The sequence below is a fragment of the Cyprinus carpio genome, chromosome A10 (assembly GCF_018340385.1).
Source record: "Cyprinus carpio isolate SPL01 chromosome A10, ASM1834038v1, whole genome shotgun sequence".
In the NCBI taxonomy this organism is placed as follows: Eukaryota; Metazoa; Chordata; class Actinopteri; order Cypriniformes; family Cyprinidae; genus Cyprinus; species Cyprinus carpio.
The window spans coordinates 13,838,562-13,856,754 of NC_056581.1; the positions used below are offsets into that span (position 1 = coordinate 13,838,562).

Genomic DNA, 18,193 nt, shown 5'->3' on the forward strand with positions numbered 1-18,193 from the left:
ATTTAATTAATTATAACTATTAAATTAAAATTTATTTAATAACTTATACATTTTCATTTATTATTATAGCCTATATATTATATTTTTTATATACATTTTTATTTTTTACCATGTATTTGTACTTTAATAAGTCTGATATCTATAGTTAAAGTACTTGATTCATATTTTGAATAATATTCCCTGTTATTAGAAAAAGACACTTTAGACAATAATGATGTTTTTTCCATTTCCTTTTTTATTTTTTATTTTTTTGACAGATATTAAATTAGTTTTGTAAAGTAAATTTGTAAAATTTCTGAATTTGTGTAAACAGTCAAAAAATAAATAAATACATTTCATAATAATATTGTTATTTTGTTTTCAACCTATTTACCTGTTGCATATTTTCCAAAATTACACACATGAAGTGAAATCAATGTCCTTGTAAACTCACAAAACATTTCTTGAGATATTTATTTACAAGAAACAACTGTAAATCAATCAAATACTAATGAAGAATTCCAAAATAATACTAATGTTCCTATTTCCATAAAATGTGCTGAATTGTGATGTCAGATATTTGGGTTTGTTGTTAAAAAGGAAAGGAAATTGTCATGGCCAAATCCCCCATCTGAAGCATCCAGGAAGTCCTCTTTATGATAGGACTTTAAAATGTGTCATATATGGTCTCTGGGAAATAAAAAAGAGGATATTTCTTGGCAAATCTGAGCACAGTTTAAGACATTGTTGAGATCTCTTCTGAAGAGACACGTGCATGATTACAAGGTTTTTCTGAGGAGACACATCTGTGAAGCACAAGACTCAAACCAAAACCCACATTTGTTCTAATTTAAATTAAATACAGTTTAGTAAAAACAACTGCAATATTAATAGGATATCATTTGCGGTTTTTCTTTCCTTAGGGTGTCCTCGGCTCAAACAGAGGGCCTTTCACATCTTAGGGTCTAGAATGCAACAAATGATGATTGAAATTCACCTCTTTGCCTTGCCTTGTCTTGTGCTTCCATACAAGCACGAGCATGTTTAATCACATTTATTAAAATGTGTGTGTGTGGGGGGGGGGGGGGGGGGTTCTCAAGGATTTCTCATCTCACTGTGAGGGTGTGATGTTCCCTCACATCAAACGCTCAATCTGACTGCTGAGTCACTCTCCAAACCTCACCTCCTCTTCCATCTGTCCTCCATCTCACTCTCTTTCTCTATCCTTCCATCTGTCCTCCATCTCTCCATCTGCGTGCCGCATAACACTCTATATCCTCCCCAGCACATACACACACATCTCAGAGATGGAACATTATTCCAAGGCAGGCGCCTGCTGAGGTCTGGTTTGCATGGATGGATTATAGTCAAACTGGTAATGTCCAAACAATGAGAAAAACATCTTAATTTGTAAATATGAGAAAGAAAATCACAGTTCAGTAAAATAAGGCCTCAAAGTGTAATCATGAGTGTATTATCTAAAAAAGAGACATCAAAATATGTCCAGAAATCTTGTTAATTTGTTTCACACATTGTGACAGTATGTGACTCATTCAAGTGGTTTTCATCTATCTATATCAATTTCATAACTGCATGGCTTATTTCCAGGTGATCTGTAATCAATCCGTGCTGGTTTGATCTGGAGCTCCACCGTACAGGTGTCTCCTGTTCAAATTTGATCTGAGACATTTGAGCCTTTATAGCATGAAAAGTGCACACATGCATAATGTATGGGCATGTTTTCTCATCTCACACCAACGGACTGATTCAAACCGTTCATTACAATGTAACAGGGATATAGATATATATTCATTTAGCAAGCAATTTTATCAAAAGGCACTTAGAAATGAGAACAAGCACAAGTAATATCCTAAAGAAGTCAGAGCAGCACAAGAGCAGTACAAGAATACACATTTTAAAGGGGTCATTCACCCTGTCCTCAGATTGTTCCAAATCTTCTTCAAATATCAGAATATTTCAACTGTTTTTGTTCACACAAAGCAGTGTTATTTTAATAATATTTATATACTATTGTAATATTTCTTAATGATTTGAATTAGCTTTATATATAGCTTTATATATTTTTAGTGTTCTTTTTTTCTATCAGTTTTTGTTGTTTTCTTTTGTGTTCTGCAGAAAAAAGACCATTTGACCCTCAACAACATGAGGGTGAGTAAATGATGTCAGAATAGTAATTTTTCGATGAACTATCCCTTTAAGAGTAATTCAGAGTAGTTGCAAAGCTAGAGCAGAAGTTTAAGTAGAAATCAAAATAAAAACTTAAAGGTATTAAAATTTAAAATTTGAATTTGAAGTGAATCAAACTGTCATCATTAACTCCAGTATTTAGTTTTAGATGTATCTCTCACCAGTCAGAGTGTCAGGTGTGCATCTGTTCCATGCTGATGACCACAGGAACCTCTTGTAGAAGCTTGACCTTTCCATGCAGACAGAAGAAACGTCAAACGAGGGTTTGTTTCATCCAAAAATCAACCATACCATGACCACTTTCCAAGCTAGGATGACATATGATGTTATTGCATTCTTAAAACTCTTTGGTCAAACAAAAATTTGAATTAAACCAGGCTCTAAATCAAGTCATTTATGTGAGAAAGTGTCAGAGCACTAAGCCAAAAAAGCCTACAGAAGTACTACAGACAATGTGCAGCTTCCACCTGGCTGCTGGTGTGTCGTTATGATACTCAATATCTATTGGTCAGCCTGAGGAATCCCTTCCCAGGATACAGCAGATTAAATTGGATTGTGGGAAATCTGATGACAGAGATCATCCGTGACACAGGCTTTCAGTAAATACCCGACTGACACGTCTTTTCAGTAACATTTCAGACTGTTAGTGTCTGCGGGGCAGGTGGTGCTGTGTGTGCTTTTGTTCTATTTATGTTTTGTGAGATCAGATTTGAGATTATTTTTTAGACCTAGGTAAAAAAAGGCCACCAGTCGCAGGATCTGGGAGTGGTGCATTATGGGGCTTTGAGGTAGACAGACACGGATATAAATAAATTCCAATCTGCAGACACCAGACAATGAGCAGAAACACTCGGACACGTGAGCACCCACAGCCAGCTCTCTCTCTCTCTCTCTCTCTCTCTCTCTCTCAGGGGCCCTACAGGTGTTTAGGCTGTTTCTGATAGCAAAATAAATGTCATCTATCACAGTGATGACAGATTATGACTGAAAAGAAAAATCAGATGGTATTTGAGATAAACAAGCAATGACCAACAAGACACTGGTGTATAGCTCCATCTGCTGGACAGTTACAGCAATTTCCACAGACTAGATGATGGCGGAGGGAAAATAAAGTGTCACAAACAATCGAGGTCACCAGTGCCAACATTAATTTAAACTAAAATAGAAAAATATATGTGCGCCTTTAAATCGTAACATCCCACATATCATAAAATCTAATTTATAAGTTATCATAAAATAGCCTGACTAAATCTAGGTTTATTACGCATTAAGACACAGATTTACGTTTTTCATAAAACTGATATATTTTTAAACACTGGGTAAAAATTATATTAATTTTTAAATGTGAAAATCCCGTTATGGTTTGGCCTTATGGCACATATGATGTGGCGTCCTCTACTGGTTCTTATAAGAATTACAGCACAACCCAAGTAAGCAGAGACAAACAAAACAAAACAAAACTGTTTATCATCCTAAATGTTTGACTTTGTAAATTTGTGCATATGAAAAGTTTTATTCCTTCTGCAAACTAATAATTAAAGGACAAACAAGGACGTGTTGCTTTTAAAATGTAATTTAATACCAAACAAAATGATCCTCTGAAAATCAATTTACAGTGAGCTGACAGCTCTAAACTGTGAAAATTACAATTTAGTTTTAATAATTAGCCTACTATCCCAGTGTAAATACACACAGACAGACCTTACTTCACACTAAGAATAAAATATGATTGTTAATTTCAGAAATTAATGGTGAAAAGAAGCAAAAATTTCGGAAAATGATTTTAAATTGTGAGTTGGTTGAGAACACATAGCAACTTAAATTTGATAACAATTTTTTAACCAATCTCAAAGTTATCAAAGTAAAACCTATCAAATATGATCATGAGAACTGAAAAGAGCGTTATCTATAAACATGACAGGAACTGTACGTGGACTCCAGGCCATTAAAATTACTCCTGAGATAAACACAGATTTTCTTATCAAGCTGAGCAATGAGGTTTTGTGCTTGTGGATGTTCTGAGTCCCGAGTCCCAGCACAGTGTGAGCACTGTCCCGGCACAGCATTCCTCTAAACACCACCAGATCTGCTACATCACATGACAGTCAGAAACTAGACTGTTGAACCAGAATATTACAAACAATATAGAACTATGATGATTTTATGGCTCGGATTTAATTAAGCATTGCAGGAAACTAATGAGTAAAATCTTGATCTTCATGATGCTTTAGTCTTCAGAGCTGTTGAATCAAGCTCTCTAAAGCAGAGAACATTGGCAGCTCCGGCCAGGATTCATCCATCTGTCAGAGATCATAAAATATATGTGCCAATTATCTATAATCATCCAATGATGTAAGGATGTTTAGTGTGTTTGTGTGCGCTTACCATGACATCACTTCCTTTGGCTCCTCCCCTTCCTCTCTTCCTGAGAGTCTCTTAAGTTGGTTGTCATCCTCAGCTTATAGACAAACACATTTACACCGTTTCACCAAATATTATACATTCATGGAGTGCTGATAAATTTCACAAAGAGAATATTTACCCGAAGGCGGCCCCTGTACTTCTTCCAGGAGATTGATGGAAGAGGTTGCAGGGCCCAGACTGAGAGGAAGTCAAGGACCAAACACATTATAGATTTAATTCTACAGTGCCATTATAGCTTAGAAGATTTATTCTAGCATTTTTAACTTTCAAAAGTTTACCTTTTAATTCATACAATCAATACATATCACAACAAGAAGATCAAATAATCATATTTAGACATGCACTGACATCACACTGAAACTAATAGTTATAGGAATAAAAACATAAGAACTCCTTCTCTACACAACATACATAGATGCAAACTCCAGGCAGCGACTGTCAGGGCTGGACATGTGAGGATATGACTGGTGTTTGGGCAGAGCTCGCTTTTTGGACTTCTTTCTTCTGGTCTTCTCTGAGAATGACCTAGCAATTTCAAAAAGCTTCTTCCTTGTAGCTGCAGGTAATAATGCAGTGATCAAAAAGGGTTGAGAGCTCAAGTCATTACACAAACTTGCTGTTAAACTTCGTCTGTGTTTTCTTACATTTGCCCATGTGCTTGAGTTTCTCCAGGAATAAGGCATCGTCAGAGACTGATGAACAGGCCTCCTCAGACCCCGAGCCACAATTATCACCTAAATCAAGAATTAGACAACATATGGCTGCTCACATTTACCAATCACATTTTCTCTTTTGCATTCTGACAGAATTTTATTTTTTTGTTAAACAAACTAATTTAATCTTATGATAAAAAAAAATAAAAAATTAAATGCTGCAAAAGTGTACAATATGGTCCCGGTAGGCTGTTATCTCTGTGTGGTTTTATGTGGCGGCACAGACAGGTTCAGATGAAGCTTCCTGTCAGTGTTTGTGTGGCAGACATGGCTGATGGATGAAGATGAAGGGAATCTACCTTCGGCGGAGTTCTCTGTGCAAGCGGATGAATGACCACACTGTGTTTTCTCGCACCTCTGACGATCTAAAACACAGCAGGTAACAGGGTCACTGAGGGCAGGTGAAGATCAGCCGCTCCAGAGTGGAGACAGTGGAGTGAATAACACAACACTGCACACAGTGAGTTACTGTAGGAATGAAAGCTGTTCACACACATCCCTCTGGAGTTTATTTAAAATGCATTTTAACAGAATGATAGGAGCGATGGTTTACAAATATGAGAATGAAAAACATTGCAAAACATTTTGCAAATAGAAAGGGGATTCAAATTAAACATGTAGTGCTCAATTCAGTTAACTGGGAATTTATTTGTATGGCGCTTTTCATTATATAAATCATTCTAAAAGCAGCAGGTAAGGTGAGGAAGAAATCTTGGGAGGAACCAAGACTTTGAGAGGGCACAAAATAGGTAAAAATGGCAAAAAAAAAAGATGCTTGAATGCAATGTTGGTTAATGAATTCTTCCCTATGAACAGGGTATCTGCAAGAAGCTCAAATTAAAGATTTTTTTAAGACCTGCACAAATAAAATTAATACCACATGAGCGGGGTTGGGCAATATCTATAGTAACATATTAAACTGTAAAATGACTGTAAAAAGCATGAGTTATGGTTTTCACGAAACAAAATTTTTCTAAAATTATAAACTTCACATTTCAAACTTTAAACCATTTTTAAGAAAATGGATGAATCAAAAGTATCAATTATTATATTAATTGAAACAACTATTATAAATCAATTATTATATTAATTAAATAACGTATCAAATATATTTTACTGTCTTAATTGTTTTGATTTTTCTAATGCATTATCTTCTTGTCGATCCACCAGTTAACATTTACAACTGTGTGTTTGCTCCATAAAAACATGGGTCGATTTCCGCATTGGTCTGAACAAAAACAGCAGACGTGCTTATTGAAAATGTAAATTCAATCTCTACCAGCAGGTGGCGCCTTTGGAATGGCAGAAATACTGCAGTTTCTCTGGAAGCAGCGGAACACAAAGCAGTGACTTTGAAACATGCAGCGCTGGAGTTTAATCAATGAAATCATAGCCTTCTGAAGTTTAATCTTCACATTAAGTCATACCGCAACTCTTGTCTTTTCGTTCCCAAATTTAAGACCTCTTGAAATCATAATAATAAAGACTTTCTTGTACCATTTAAGACTTTTTATGGCCTTAAATTTGACTAAATGTAAGACTTTTAAGGATCTGCAGAAACCCTGTATGAATGACAGATTTTCCTCACATTGAGAAATCCAAACATTATTTCATCATATGTGAAGTATGTTTGAAAAATGAGTGTTTGAGTGACAGTGTGCAGTGTGTTTCTGACCTAGTTACACTAAACCTTTAGGGGGGAAATGTCTGAAAAATTTCACCACAATAACGCAAAAAAAAAAAAAAAAACATAAATAAAATGAAATAAAAATCCATTTAATTCACTTCTAAAAATGTCTTAAAATTTAGGATTAGGTCTACAGTAAGTACAACTTAAATAGAATTTAAGTATAAATAAACTATTTGAATAGTAGTGTAATATACTTTTAATTTAATTGTAATTTAATGTTGGTATACAATTCTATTTTGTAAATGCATGAAACTTTTTGTGAACAATTTTTGGCCTTGTAATTGAAAAAAATAAATAAAAATGCTATAATAAAATCTTCTGGTAAAGCAGCAGATTTCTCTCTGTTGATCTATGTTGGTTTCTCCAATCATTTAGTCTGTTTGAACTCCACCACTTTCTGCCTTTCGGTTTTTTCTTTTCCATAATCCATTTAACTCAGATGTTCATCACAACATGGAGGAAAAATTCTGTTGCTACATCCCTTACATATATAAACAATAAAGTCAATATGAAATTCACATTGAGGTCAGCATTTTTGTGTGTGTGTGTGTGTGTGTGTGTGTGTACCTATCTCCAGAGCTATAAGGAAGTCTCTGTTACGCTGTAGCTCTTTCATGAACTCCTGATTCTGCAGAAAAAGGGCTATTCGCTCGTCCTCCAAGTACTGTTTTAACTTCCTGTCCTGTTCAGATGACCAAACGGCACCTGACAGGACACTACTGCTGGATGAAAGCTGCGTCAGGGATGACAGGGAGGAAGAGGAGGAGGAGGAAGGCTGAGACAGGTTGCTCTGAGAACGCTGCAGGTGAAAGAAATCACTAATGACATTTTTACCGAAATGACATCAAAAAATTAACTATGAGAAAAATGAATTGCCCTTGTCTGGTCTTAAGGTTACTGAAATTAGACATTTACTGAGGCCCCAAATCAAGATGTAATGCTCAACTCAAGATTTTTGTTTGTAATTTTGAATGAAATTGTGGCTGAAAAAATGGTATGAGTTAAATGCAACAAAAAATATTATACGTATGATATGGCCACTGTATGAACCCAGTGAATTTGGAAGGAATTTGAATCTGGATCTGAATCTAAATCTTTGAATCTGGATCTAAATGTTTGCTGATGTAGACACATGATATTCAGCCAAGATTTTAATACAGAAATACATGTTAATGGTTTATAAATCCACCTGAAGACATTCTGACTGCTGAGGCAGGATACGCAGGAAGTCATCAGGGAGGTTGCCTAGTAACGGTGGATTCCAGTTCCTGTGTCTGCCGACCTGCTGATGCCCAGGAGGGGGATAATCATTGAACCTGACAAAATAATGAGTATAAAATAAAACGAATTCTTCTTATGAAACACACTTCTGAAATCAGAAAGGCCTGATGGGATTCTCATCTTGTGATTTAAATAATTGTTAAGGCACTGTTGTTTACTGAGTTCACATACTAATAGGTCAGTGACTGTTTCCATCCGTATATTTTATGAGACTTTTTTGTGCGCTTGATGGAAATGCCAAGCTGTGCATAAAATCCTAAAATGTACATAAAAAGTATGTGCTCGAATAAATTCCTCAGTGCACAACTTTGCCTGAACAGATCAGATGATTAGATGAGTGCACTAACCAGCGGACCAATGTCTTTGTACACCATCTCAAATGTTGCTTTAGTCAATCAAGTCCCTGAGCAAAAGTCTGTCATCAAAATGATTTGGTTACCACACAAATCTGTCCCACACATTCACGTTCCCAAACATCAGATATCCTGCTCCAGGTAACCTGACAACTGGTGGTTGTTATTGCATTTTGTCTGTGCGCTCTGAGGCACAAGTTATTTATTATGTAGGAAATCAGAAGCTAAAGTGGTTTCTCCAGTTGCAGCAACTTTCACTTTTATTATTTTTTACAAATCTGTTCTCAGAAAAAGAAGAAGAAAAAGCTTGAATTGTAGATCAATATGAGGTGGATACATTTTTATCCAATAGAAAGACATAAACTCTGATGGAAACACATTTACTGAATAAATTCCTTAATGTACATCAAAAATCTTATGTGACTTTGCATCAGCAGATAATTTGACTGGATAACCCAATCTCATTGTACAGCACCTCAAATGTTGCTTTAGTCATTCTTAAATGCCTGGTCCTAAGTCTGTCATCAAAATAATTTGGTTTGAAGAAGAGGAAGAATAAATAGTAGCTGAAATTTTTCAAATCAACATAAAAAGCATTTCAACAAAGTGAATGCAGATACAATTTCTCTCTCCCAGATTAAAGTCTACTGTTATTATTAGTCATTTTTCCAACAGGAAACATGATTAGTTGTTCTTCTTGCCTGGGTGGTGGTGTGGATGGAACATCTGCGGGATGTTTTCTGTCATAGATGTGCATGTCATAGGAGGGCGGTGCGTAGACGGGTGGAGGCTCCTCATCTGAGCTGTCCGGCTCCAGCGTTCTCTCCAGGACCTGCAGGAGATTAGATGCGAAGATTCTTTTGTGTACCCAGATCTAAAAATGCCAAACTTTTAGGTCTCAATAAAAGTCCCTAGACTAACCTCTGGAGGAATGCTGTCCTCAGAATCTGAGCTGTCATCTGTGGCCCGGCTGTGCAGGCTCATCTGCAGTAGCTGGTCAATGGTGGAGTCGACAGCACCATGGTTGGCTCTCAAGACACACTCAATATCCTCATGCTTCATGCTGGGGAACATCGTCTTAAAGTCGTCCATAGCCTGGGTAAACTCCAAATGCCGGACCTGACGTGGAGGCCTCCTGTTATTGAGCTCTCCTGAAGCATCGTCGCCCCCTTGCGTACCGCTGCCATGGTTATTCTTCGCGTTACTCCGGCGGAAAAGACTGGTCATTATTTACAGCACCTCCCTCCCACTCAAAACTGCCCATCCACCGAAGTGACCCCACCCCTTGACCTATGCACCGCCTCCGGCCACGCCCGTTATCCACTCATGATGCCTCTGGAGGTAAGCTTCAGTATACAGAGGGGCAGCATTGGATAAACTTTTCTTCTGCTGCTGATAGCTGAGACTCAACCACATCCAGGGCTGGCTGGGATTCCCAGAATGCCTTGCTCTCACAGTCACCCTCAAAGCGAAGTACGGCTCACTCCTGAAGACCTACATTAGAACAGCAAAATGTTAACCATTGCTTTTATTCAGAAAAAAATATTGTTGAAAAAAAATGTATATATTTAAATATAACAATTATTCCACGTAGTCTCTCATTTAATATGAACACTGTTATTTTAGTATTATTTAATATATATACTATTATAGTATTTATAAATATTTTGAATGTGATTTTATTTTATATTTTCAGTTTTTATTTTAATTAGACTTTTTATTATATTATGTTCTTTTGTCATTTTAATTTGTTTTTGTTTTATAGGTTTCATTTATTTTTTATTTCAGTTTAATCATTTTAATACTTCAATCATATAAATTTATCTTTCTTTCATTTAGTCACCAAGGCAACATTTAAGTTTTTAATCTAATATTTATATTGTATATTTAAGCATTATTTCAATAACTGAAAATTATTTTTAATAGATTAACTTTTAGTTAACAGTAACAACACTGAATATGAGGCCCCAAAAACAGCATGTACCTATATTTGTATTAATTTTTGGTATATTCAGTATTTATTGGCTTTAACATCAGTGCAAGAGTATAATATAATATAATATAATATAATATAATATAATATAATATAATATAATATAATATAATATAATATAATATAATATAATATGAAAAATTCTATTGCATATTATACAATAAATAGAAAAAATTCTATAATTATACCATTATAGAAATGGTTATAGTTCTTTACTTTACACAAAGCCAAGGGTCTATCACAAAAGTTACTTTAATTTAACATCTATAGGGTGACAAAAGTGAAAAGTGTCTGAAAACAGACCAAAGAGCAGATGTTTCTGTTCATGCTTTCTACAGTGCTCACTTTTGTGATAGACCCTTGCCTTGGTCTAATTGTATTTCTTTCACTGTGTAAACATTTTTTGTTTTTTTGGTTGATCAAATTTTTCTAGATTTACGCACCTGAGAACAGACTGGTTATCTTTTTTGGAGCACATGGAATGTCTTTTTTGATATAGTTCTTTACTTTACATATTAACATTTCTTTAAATTTTTTTTAAAGAAAATGAATCATTTTAAATCATAAAGCATACACGCACACACACATACATACATGAATAGCATGAGTCATACAGTGGATGCTCCCTATTGGACATTAAATGGATCAGGGTCATTAACAAACAAGGCTTCCATAAAAGATAAGATAGGTATTAAACTCTTCAAAAGGGCACATTTTGCCCTCACACCATACATGATCGGACACTGGGCTCATGATGTAATCATGTATGTGCAGTGTGCTTCACATGCCCCTGTATGTGTCTATTTCCTACTTACCGTCTCTCTGCAGAGGAGATGCAGACTCACACCAAAAGATCCACCAGGAAGCAATTAATGCCAGCAGGATAAACCTTTAGCTCCCATTACAGGCTACAGGCTCCTCCATAAAATCCATCATCGGAGAGGTTCGGATATCCCTCGCTCCCATTTTCATCTCTCCACATTAATCTGCACCCAAAACCAAACAGGCAGCACTAAATATAGCCACAGACTGTGGCACAGTTCGCCAGCGAGCTCAGGAACTGTAGCAGCTTAGTGATATGTCTCTGAAGAAGGGTGGCTGTGCCCTTGTGAATAACATACAGCAAAGACTGACGTCATCCATAGTTAATACACCCGCTGAGCTGATATCGGTTAAGCAGGGGTCCGTGTGACCCACTGAGACAGATTAGAGCCAGAGGAATGCCACACAGCGCAGGATCTGATTGATAATTGTGAAAGAGATCTCAGCATGGTGGAGATGTCATCATAATGGGGGCAATCATCCTTCTGGTGCAACACTGGAAAGCTTGTTATTTTAAATTACGGCCATCATCAACAGTCAATGTGATCAGAGTCTGCTGGTCTTGTCTCCATGGCAACCCCGTGACTATCAATCTCGCAGTCGTTGGACCCTCAGAGCAAGTGATTCATTAAGGAAACTCAGAATAAACCACATTGGTGTTAAAATGCCAAACTCGATTAAAAGCTTCAGTCAATCTTGCCGTTTTGCCACACACTTGATATTAAATCAATAAAAGCTGCACTGTAAGTGTAAAGTTTTTCAGATCCAAAACAACTCAAACCAAATTGAATTGTGTGAAGGAAGAAATTCTGTCTTCATTTACACACCTCAATGTTGTTTCAAAGCTGAATTAAATTTTTACAAAAAGTACTACCCATACAATAATCTATAAAGGCCCGTTCAAACCAAGAATATTAATTATAACAATAAATATATTAGCATCCACACCAATGCGTTCTGTTCATGATAAGCACACTGCAGTTTTGTTGTCGCTGCCTTAAATACTCACACTCTTTAAAGCAGAATAGATTCGGAATATATATCAATGGCTGTTTTTGCCATTCATCAGGTGAAAAAAAAAATCATATATATTGATCTTCCATGTCGTTATCATTATGGTGTGGACTCTACTGTTCCTTTGCACTTAGAATGATGTTTAAAACTATATCTATATATATCGTTACATTTATCATCTTCTGCGTGAACGGGCCTTAAATTGAGAACTGAGTCAGTGAGTTGAATTCAAGAAATACGTTTTGTGAATCAATCATGAATCAGATCAAATGATTTGACTCAAAAGAGTGATTCATATGACATCAGAAGAAGTCATTACTAATTTTATAATACTTTTATAGTGCTTTTGAAGCTTCAGTCACTATTCATTGGTTTTGCATTGGAAAATAAAAATAATTTTCTTTTTTCACAATCATGTTTTGTGTTCTATGAAAGAAAATCAGTCACACAGGTTCACTTTAACATTAAAAATAAACGTTCCAGAAGGTTTTTTTTTTTTTTTGCAGCAATGCCATTTCTGGTTCCCCAAAGAACCTTTCAGTGAACAGATCTTAAAATAACCTTTTTTTTTCTCAGTGTGAAGAACATTTCTTCACTATATAGAAACTTTTGTGGAATGGAAAGGTTCCATGGATGTTAAACGCTCTTCACAGAACCACAGATCCAAATAAAGGACCTTTTTTTAACAGTGCAGGGTGAAAAAATAATTTCAGAATTTTATTTTTGGGTGTACTATTTCTTTAAAAGTTGAATGAATCTTTCTTGACTCCTTTTGGAACAGTAAGTGTGAAGCTGGCAGACATACGGCAACCCCATTATTAGTAATGAGCTATAAACAAAGTTTTAATGAAATTTAGAAGGTAGCCCCTGCCAAAATGATCCTAGTCTCCCTTTCTGTATTACTCTGCCAAATTCAGATGCTTTTCTGGCTGATTCTGTGGCCAAGAGGAGAGTGAAATCCAAGCGGGCAGATTGTGGTGTCTGACAAGAAGAGCTGTTATCACCACAGGAGTCGTCTGTGGGTTAGTGCTTATGTCAGAACACACGCCTGCTGTCTACATATAAAAATAGCAGCACGTTCATTGGCACCTCTCTACACTATGCTATCATTAGCTCTAATGGGGCCAAACCCATGAGGATAAATTCCAGTAGTTGCTTACACAATTTTAAAGATTTTGTTTTAATTCATCTTCATTTTATAAGAACAGAATGGAAAATAAATTGCAGATTGCACTGGAAAGATGCAAGCATTTTCCCAAATATTAATACAAGAAGGCTTTTGTAATGTTCAGCCCAAAGAAAAAGGGAACAGTTGCATAGTGTGTACTGAACCAAAAGCAGGAGCAGGGCTTTGACACTGTCCTTGTTTCTGACCTGGATCCGCTGAGATAGAAGGAGAAAAGCGAAGAAGAGAGGACAGGAAGGAACAGTGCTGAGCGGAGGTGACAGTCAAGTACCTTAACAATAGCATTTAAACTAATACTGAGGCAATTTGCACATCATGTCAAATACCATAACAACTTAAAAGAATATGTCAAACTTGAAACTGTTTTGTTACTAACATTCTTCATTCATCTTCTTTTGTTTTCCACAGATGAAAAAATGCAATTAAAAAATTTGAAATGACATGAGGGTGTGGGGAGTTTTTTGGGGTGGACTATCCCTTTAATAGAATCTCTGCTCTTAAAGAGGTCCTATTATGCTCTTTTACAAAGTCTTGATTTTGTTTTGGGGGTGTACTAGAACAGGCTCTCATACTAGGCTGTTCGAAAAACATTATTATTATTTTTACATATTTTACATTATTACAACACCTCTCTCGCAGTCTGGCATGAACAGCTGGAATAGTAGGTCTCGTCCCATTCGTTAATCTTTGTGATATCACAAATCCTGGAAAATATTTGTTGTAGTCCAAACGAGTCGCTCGTTGTAGTTTTTAAAAAGTGATTTCTGTTAAACAAAATATCTCCTTTTGAAGTGGACTTTGAGCTTTGTAACTTTGCAGATCTTTTTTATGCTCAAACAGCAACATTACAGACTAACTAAAGTGGAAAAAGTGAAAAAGCATAATAGGACCCCTTAAAGCAATAATATAATGAGAATAAAAAACTTCAGATATTAGAGGCACATGGTCACTCATGGACCCCATCCCAGAATCCTTTGGGAGGCCAAACATCAGTCTGCTATCAGTTAATAGGACACCTCAGGAGAAAACAAGAAAATCTCGCACTACAGTTTTCTACTTTTTCTAGTAAAATTTTCTACACTATACTACTTTTTCTCTGAAAGAATAAAAAACTATTGTAAACACCACGCAGCACTACACAGTAAAATAGTATCATTATTATTATTATTTAATTATTACATAGACATAAATGGACCAGAGACACAGGTGTGTTTGCCTTATTCCATCACATCATACTGTAGCAACATAACAGCATCGTGATTTACGAGTCCGGCACTATTAGTACACAACCGAGGGACAGACTCATTCCTGAGGCCTGTCTGGCTAGAGAATTATAACTGAACAGTGTTTAATATATCTAAATAAATGCATAATCAAATCAAATGGCAGAGAAAGAAGCAGCAGACTAAGGATGAGATCTTACCAGCTGAAGAGATCGGCTCTAATAGCATTACTCGATGCTGCATTCCTCCATGTTGTAAATAATCGATGATACTGAGTGTGTGACAGCAGCAGACAGCGGCGCTCACAGCGCGTCAGATGGTGGATCTTTATTGGCTCTTGAGCGCTTGAGCTGTGGGCAGATTATCCTCCTCTCACCGCGCTCAGGAGCAACCTAGTGGATACAGGTGAGTAAAGCATCCCAGCATTCGTTACAAAAGATAAAATCAACCCCATTGCATAAATATTCATTCATTTATTTATTCATTTAAATATGAAAAAAAATATTATATTCAACAAGAATCAGAAGATTTTTTAAAATAAATTACATTTTTATTTAGCAAGGATAAATGAAATTGATCAAACATGAAAGACAAAAAGTGTATTTCAAATGAATGCTGTTTTATCAACTTTCTATTCATTGAATAATCCTGAATTTATATGTATCAAGGTGTCCACAAAAATATTATGCAGCACAACTGTTTTCAACATTGATAATAATAAGAAATGTTTCTTAAGCACCAAATCAACATACTGGAATGATTTCAGAAGGATCATGTGACACTGAAGACTGGAGTAATGGCTATTAAAATTCAGCTTTCCCATCTCAGGAATAAATTACATTTTAGATTATTAATATATTCAAATAGAAAATTGTTATTTTTAAATTATTATTATTTCACGATAGTACTGTTTTTATTGTATATTTGGATGCATCAGTATATAGACCTGTTTCAAAAATATTTAAAAATCTTGCGTATATACTCACAAATTTTAGAGATTTAAGTCATATTTATTACATTTTAGTCATTACTATATCAACAAATCATTCACGTTTGAAGTCGTAAAATAGCCAATAAATGTTCTAACTATCTATATTTATATATCTCAAATGCAGGGGCGCAACTGCACATCTGATGAGGGGTATGCGCACATGTAATGTTGCTTACTTTTTAGTTAGGTAAATTTAGAGGGATTTACAATCTTTTATTATTTATTATTATTATTCATTTGCCTCAAAGTTATTCATATTTTTGTACATTTTTATTTAAAATGAGAACACTATGTAAAATTTACTTTAAAGAACATTTGTACTACTTCATGTTTACTGTAAGATAATTCATAGAAAATTTGCCATGCTTAAGTGGAAGATTTCTGCCACCAGGTAGAAAAACAAATACTATTACAATGAATGTCATGATATTCCCACTATGGCCACTAGATGGGAGCAGAGGATCATTCATTGTCTCATTTACCATTTCCACTTCATAATATAGCTCTTTTCACATGTTTTGCTTTTGGATCTATATTTGGACATTATAAAATCACTATTATAACATTTTAAAATAACTGTTTTTGTGAAAGTTCAACATTGTTTTGTACTTAAGTATGAAGTAGCAAGTTTTCTACGTGAATTACACAAATGACCTATTTTAAATTTAAAAATGCAATTTTTGTGAAAGGTGGCTAGTTTGTATCCTTGTTAATAACCTTCTCATTTTGTCTCAAATGTAAATCAAACACCCATTCCCAAACATATCGTGACTTCACTTTTTGAGCATAACGTTAATCACTTATTTGCCCTCTATTAGGCAACAACATCAAATGTTGAATGACTGCATGACTTACAATGAAAAAATAAAAAATAAAAGCTTGCCAATTTATATTAGTTCACTTGTACATTGCTGTATTATAATGCATTGTTTTTCTTTTCCCCTTTGTCTTTTCTGTTCTGCGCCCCAGAGCATTTCTCTCCTCTATTCATTTTGGTCATGTGACTCTGAGACGGTAATGTGTCAAAGGGTGAGCGGTTGACATGTACTCTGTTTATAATAAATCAATTTTTGAACTTACTAAAAATGCTAAAAACCATTGAATAAAAATTCATTACATTATTTTTACCAACTAAGTGTTTGATTATTTATAATGTTTGATTAAAGAAGACCCCCTGGGGGTAAGCAGATAAACATCAAATTTTCATTTTTGGGTGAACTATCCCTTTAACACAGAAAACCCCACAATAATATAGCTTATAGGGCGTCTTATATAGGGCATAACCACTTGTTTTCTGTTTCAATAATAAATCTAACTTATTTATTACTTAAGTGCTCAATGTTGATGAAACATCCAAATTAGATGTTTTCATGAATATGAATGATTGAAGAGAAATGCTCTTCAAACACTAATACAGCTGCCTGTACTTACAGACACGGGCAGATGGTGAACAGCGGCGCCCCGAAAAAAGCGCAATTGTTCCTTCAATGGGGCTCATTGTCTTTTATCCCCGTTGTGAGGCGACAGTTATGGGTGAAACAAAAGACCTTGAACCCGAAGCACCTGCTCATGGACACGAGATTAAAACCAGGGCTGATTGTATTGGGATCCCAGGGGCGCGTCACGCCTGATCAAATGATGCGGCAAGCGTGAGGCCGTGAACGCGCACCAATGGAGCCAATGCACATGGAAATGAGTCCTAACGACCAATATGAGATTCGCGAAGAAGAAACAAAAAAAGCAGCATGTGGGGGGAGGGGAACATTGGAACAGGGCCAGATGGAGAGCCATGAATTAGAGATGAAAGAGGATTTTTTTTATATAAAATAATATAAAGCCTCACATTTGCAGATAAGTATTTCCACACTTTGTTTCACCAGCAAAAATAGTTTGTTTTAGATGCACAATAAATAAATAAATGCATGAATTTACAATAAAAACAATAATAGTTATATTTAATTATATACATGCAAAATAACTTAATCATGTCATAAAGCCAGAAGCTGGTTCAGCAATCAGTGTTTCCACATTTGACCAGCAAAAATCATTTCTTTGGACTAACTAAAGGAATAAATAGAATAAATACCAGAGTATTATATATATATATATATATATATATATATATATATATATATATATATATATATATATATATATGATTAGATTTAGAAATTTCCATGCCTTGAAATCTCAATTTTAAAACCGCTATTTCTTGATTTTGCAGGGAACTCGTCAAACAAGGTACATCTGTGTGAATAATTAAAGATTACTGTTAACATAAGGTATCAGTTTTATCATGCAGACAAGTGTAGATGG

At 35.3% G+C, this 18,193-nt stretch overlaps 1 protein-coding gene across 3 annotated transcripts; it reads right to left on the reverse strand.

The window, feature by feature from the left end:
* Nucleotides 1–3,744: 3,744 nt before the first annotated feature.
* LOC109097387 (CUE domain-containing protein 1-like) lies at nt 3,745–17,640 on the reverse strand. Of its 3 annotated transcripts, none has more exons than XM_042765302.1 (13): nt 17,309–17,640; nt 15,087–15,278; nt 11,457–11,627; nt 9,570–10,142; nt 9,350–9,480; nt 8,204–8,330; nt 7,582–7,813; nt 5,624–5,689; nt 5,256–5,345; nt 5,023–5,167; nt 4,730–4,788; nt 4,573–4,645; nt 3,745–4,487 (listed from the first exon to the last, which is right to left on the reverse strand). In XM_042765302.1, coding segments are annotated over exons 4-13 (1,230 nt in total). In that variant the 5' UTR covers nt 9,876–10,142; nt 11,457–11,627; nt 15,087–15,278; nt 17,309–17,640; the 3' UTR covers nt 3,745–4,486. The 3 variants fall into 3 exon arrangements, with proteins under 3 accessions (XP_042621236.1, XP_042621237.1, XP_042621238.1); XM_042765303.1 differs by having other exon boundaries at nt 5,074–5,167; nt 17,309–17,638; XM_042765304.1 differs by lacking the exon at nt 5,624–5,689 and having other exon boundaries at nt 17,309–17,636.
* Nucleotides 17,641–18,193: the final 553 nt, after the last annotated feature.

Excerpts from the sequence above, each read along its gene's own strand:
- LOC109097387 (XM_042765302.1), bottom strand. The coding sequence starts at position 9,875 with ATGACCAGTCTTTTCCGCCGGAGTAACGCGAAGAATAACCATGGCAGC. Across the intron at positions 9,481-9,569 it reads AGGACAGCATTCCTCCAGAG|GTCCTGGAGAGAACGCTGGA; the intron begins GTTAGTCTAGGG and ends AATCTCCTGCAG. Across the intron at positions 7,814-8,203 it reads AGCAGTCAGAATGTCTTCAG|CGTTCTCAGAGCAACCTGTC; the intron begins GTGGATTTATAA and ends TTTCACCTGCAG.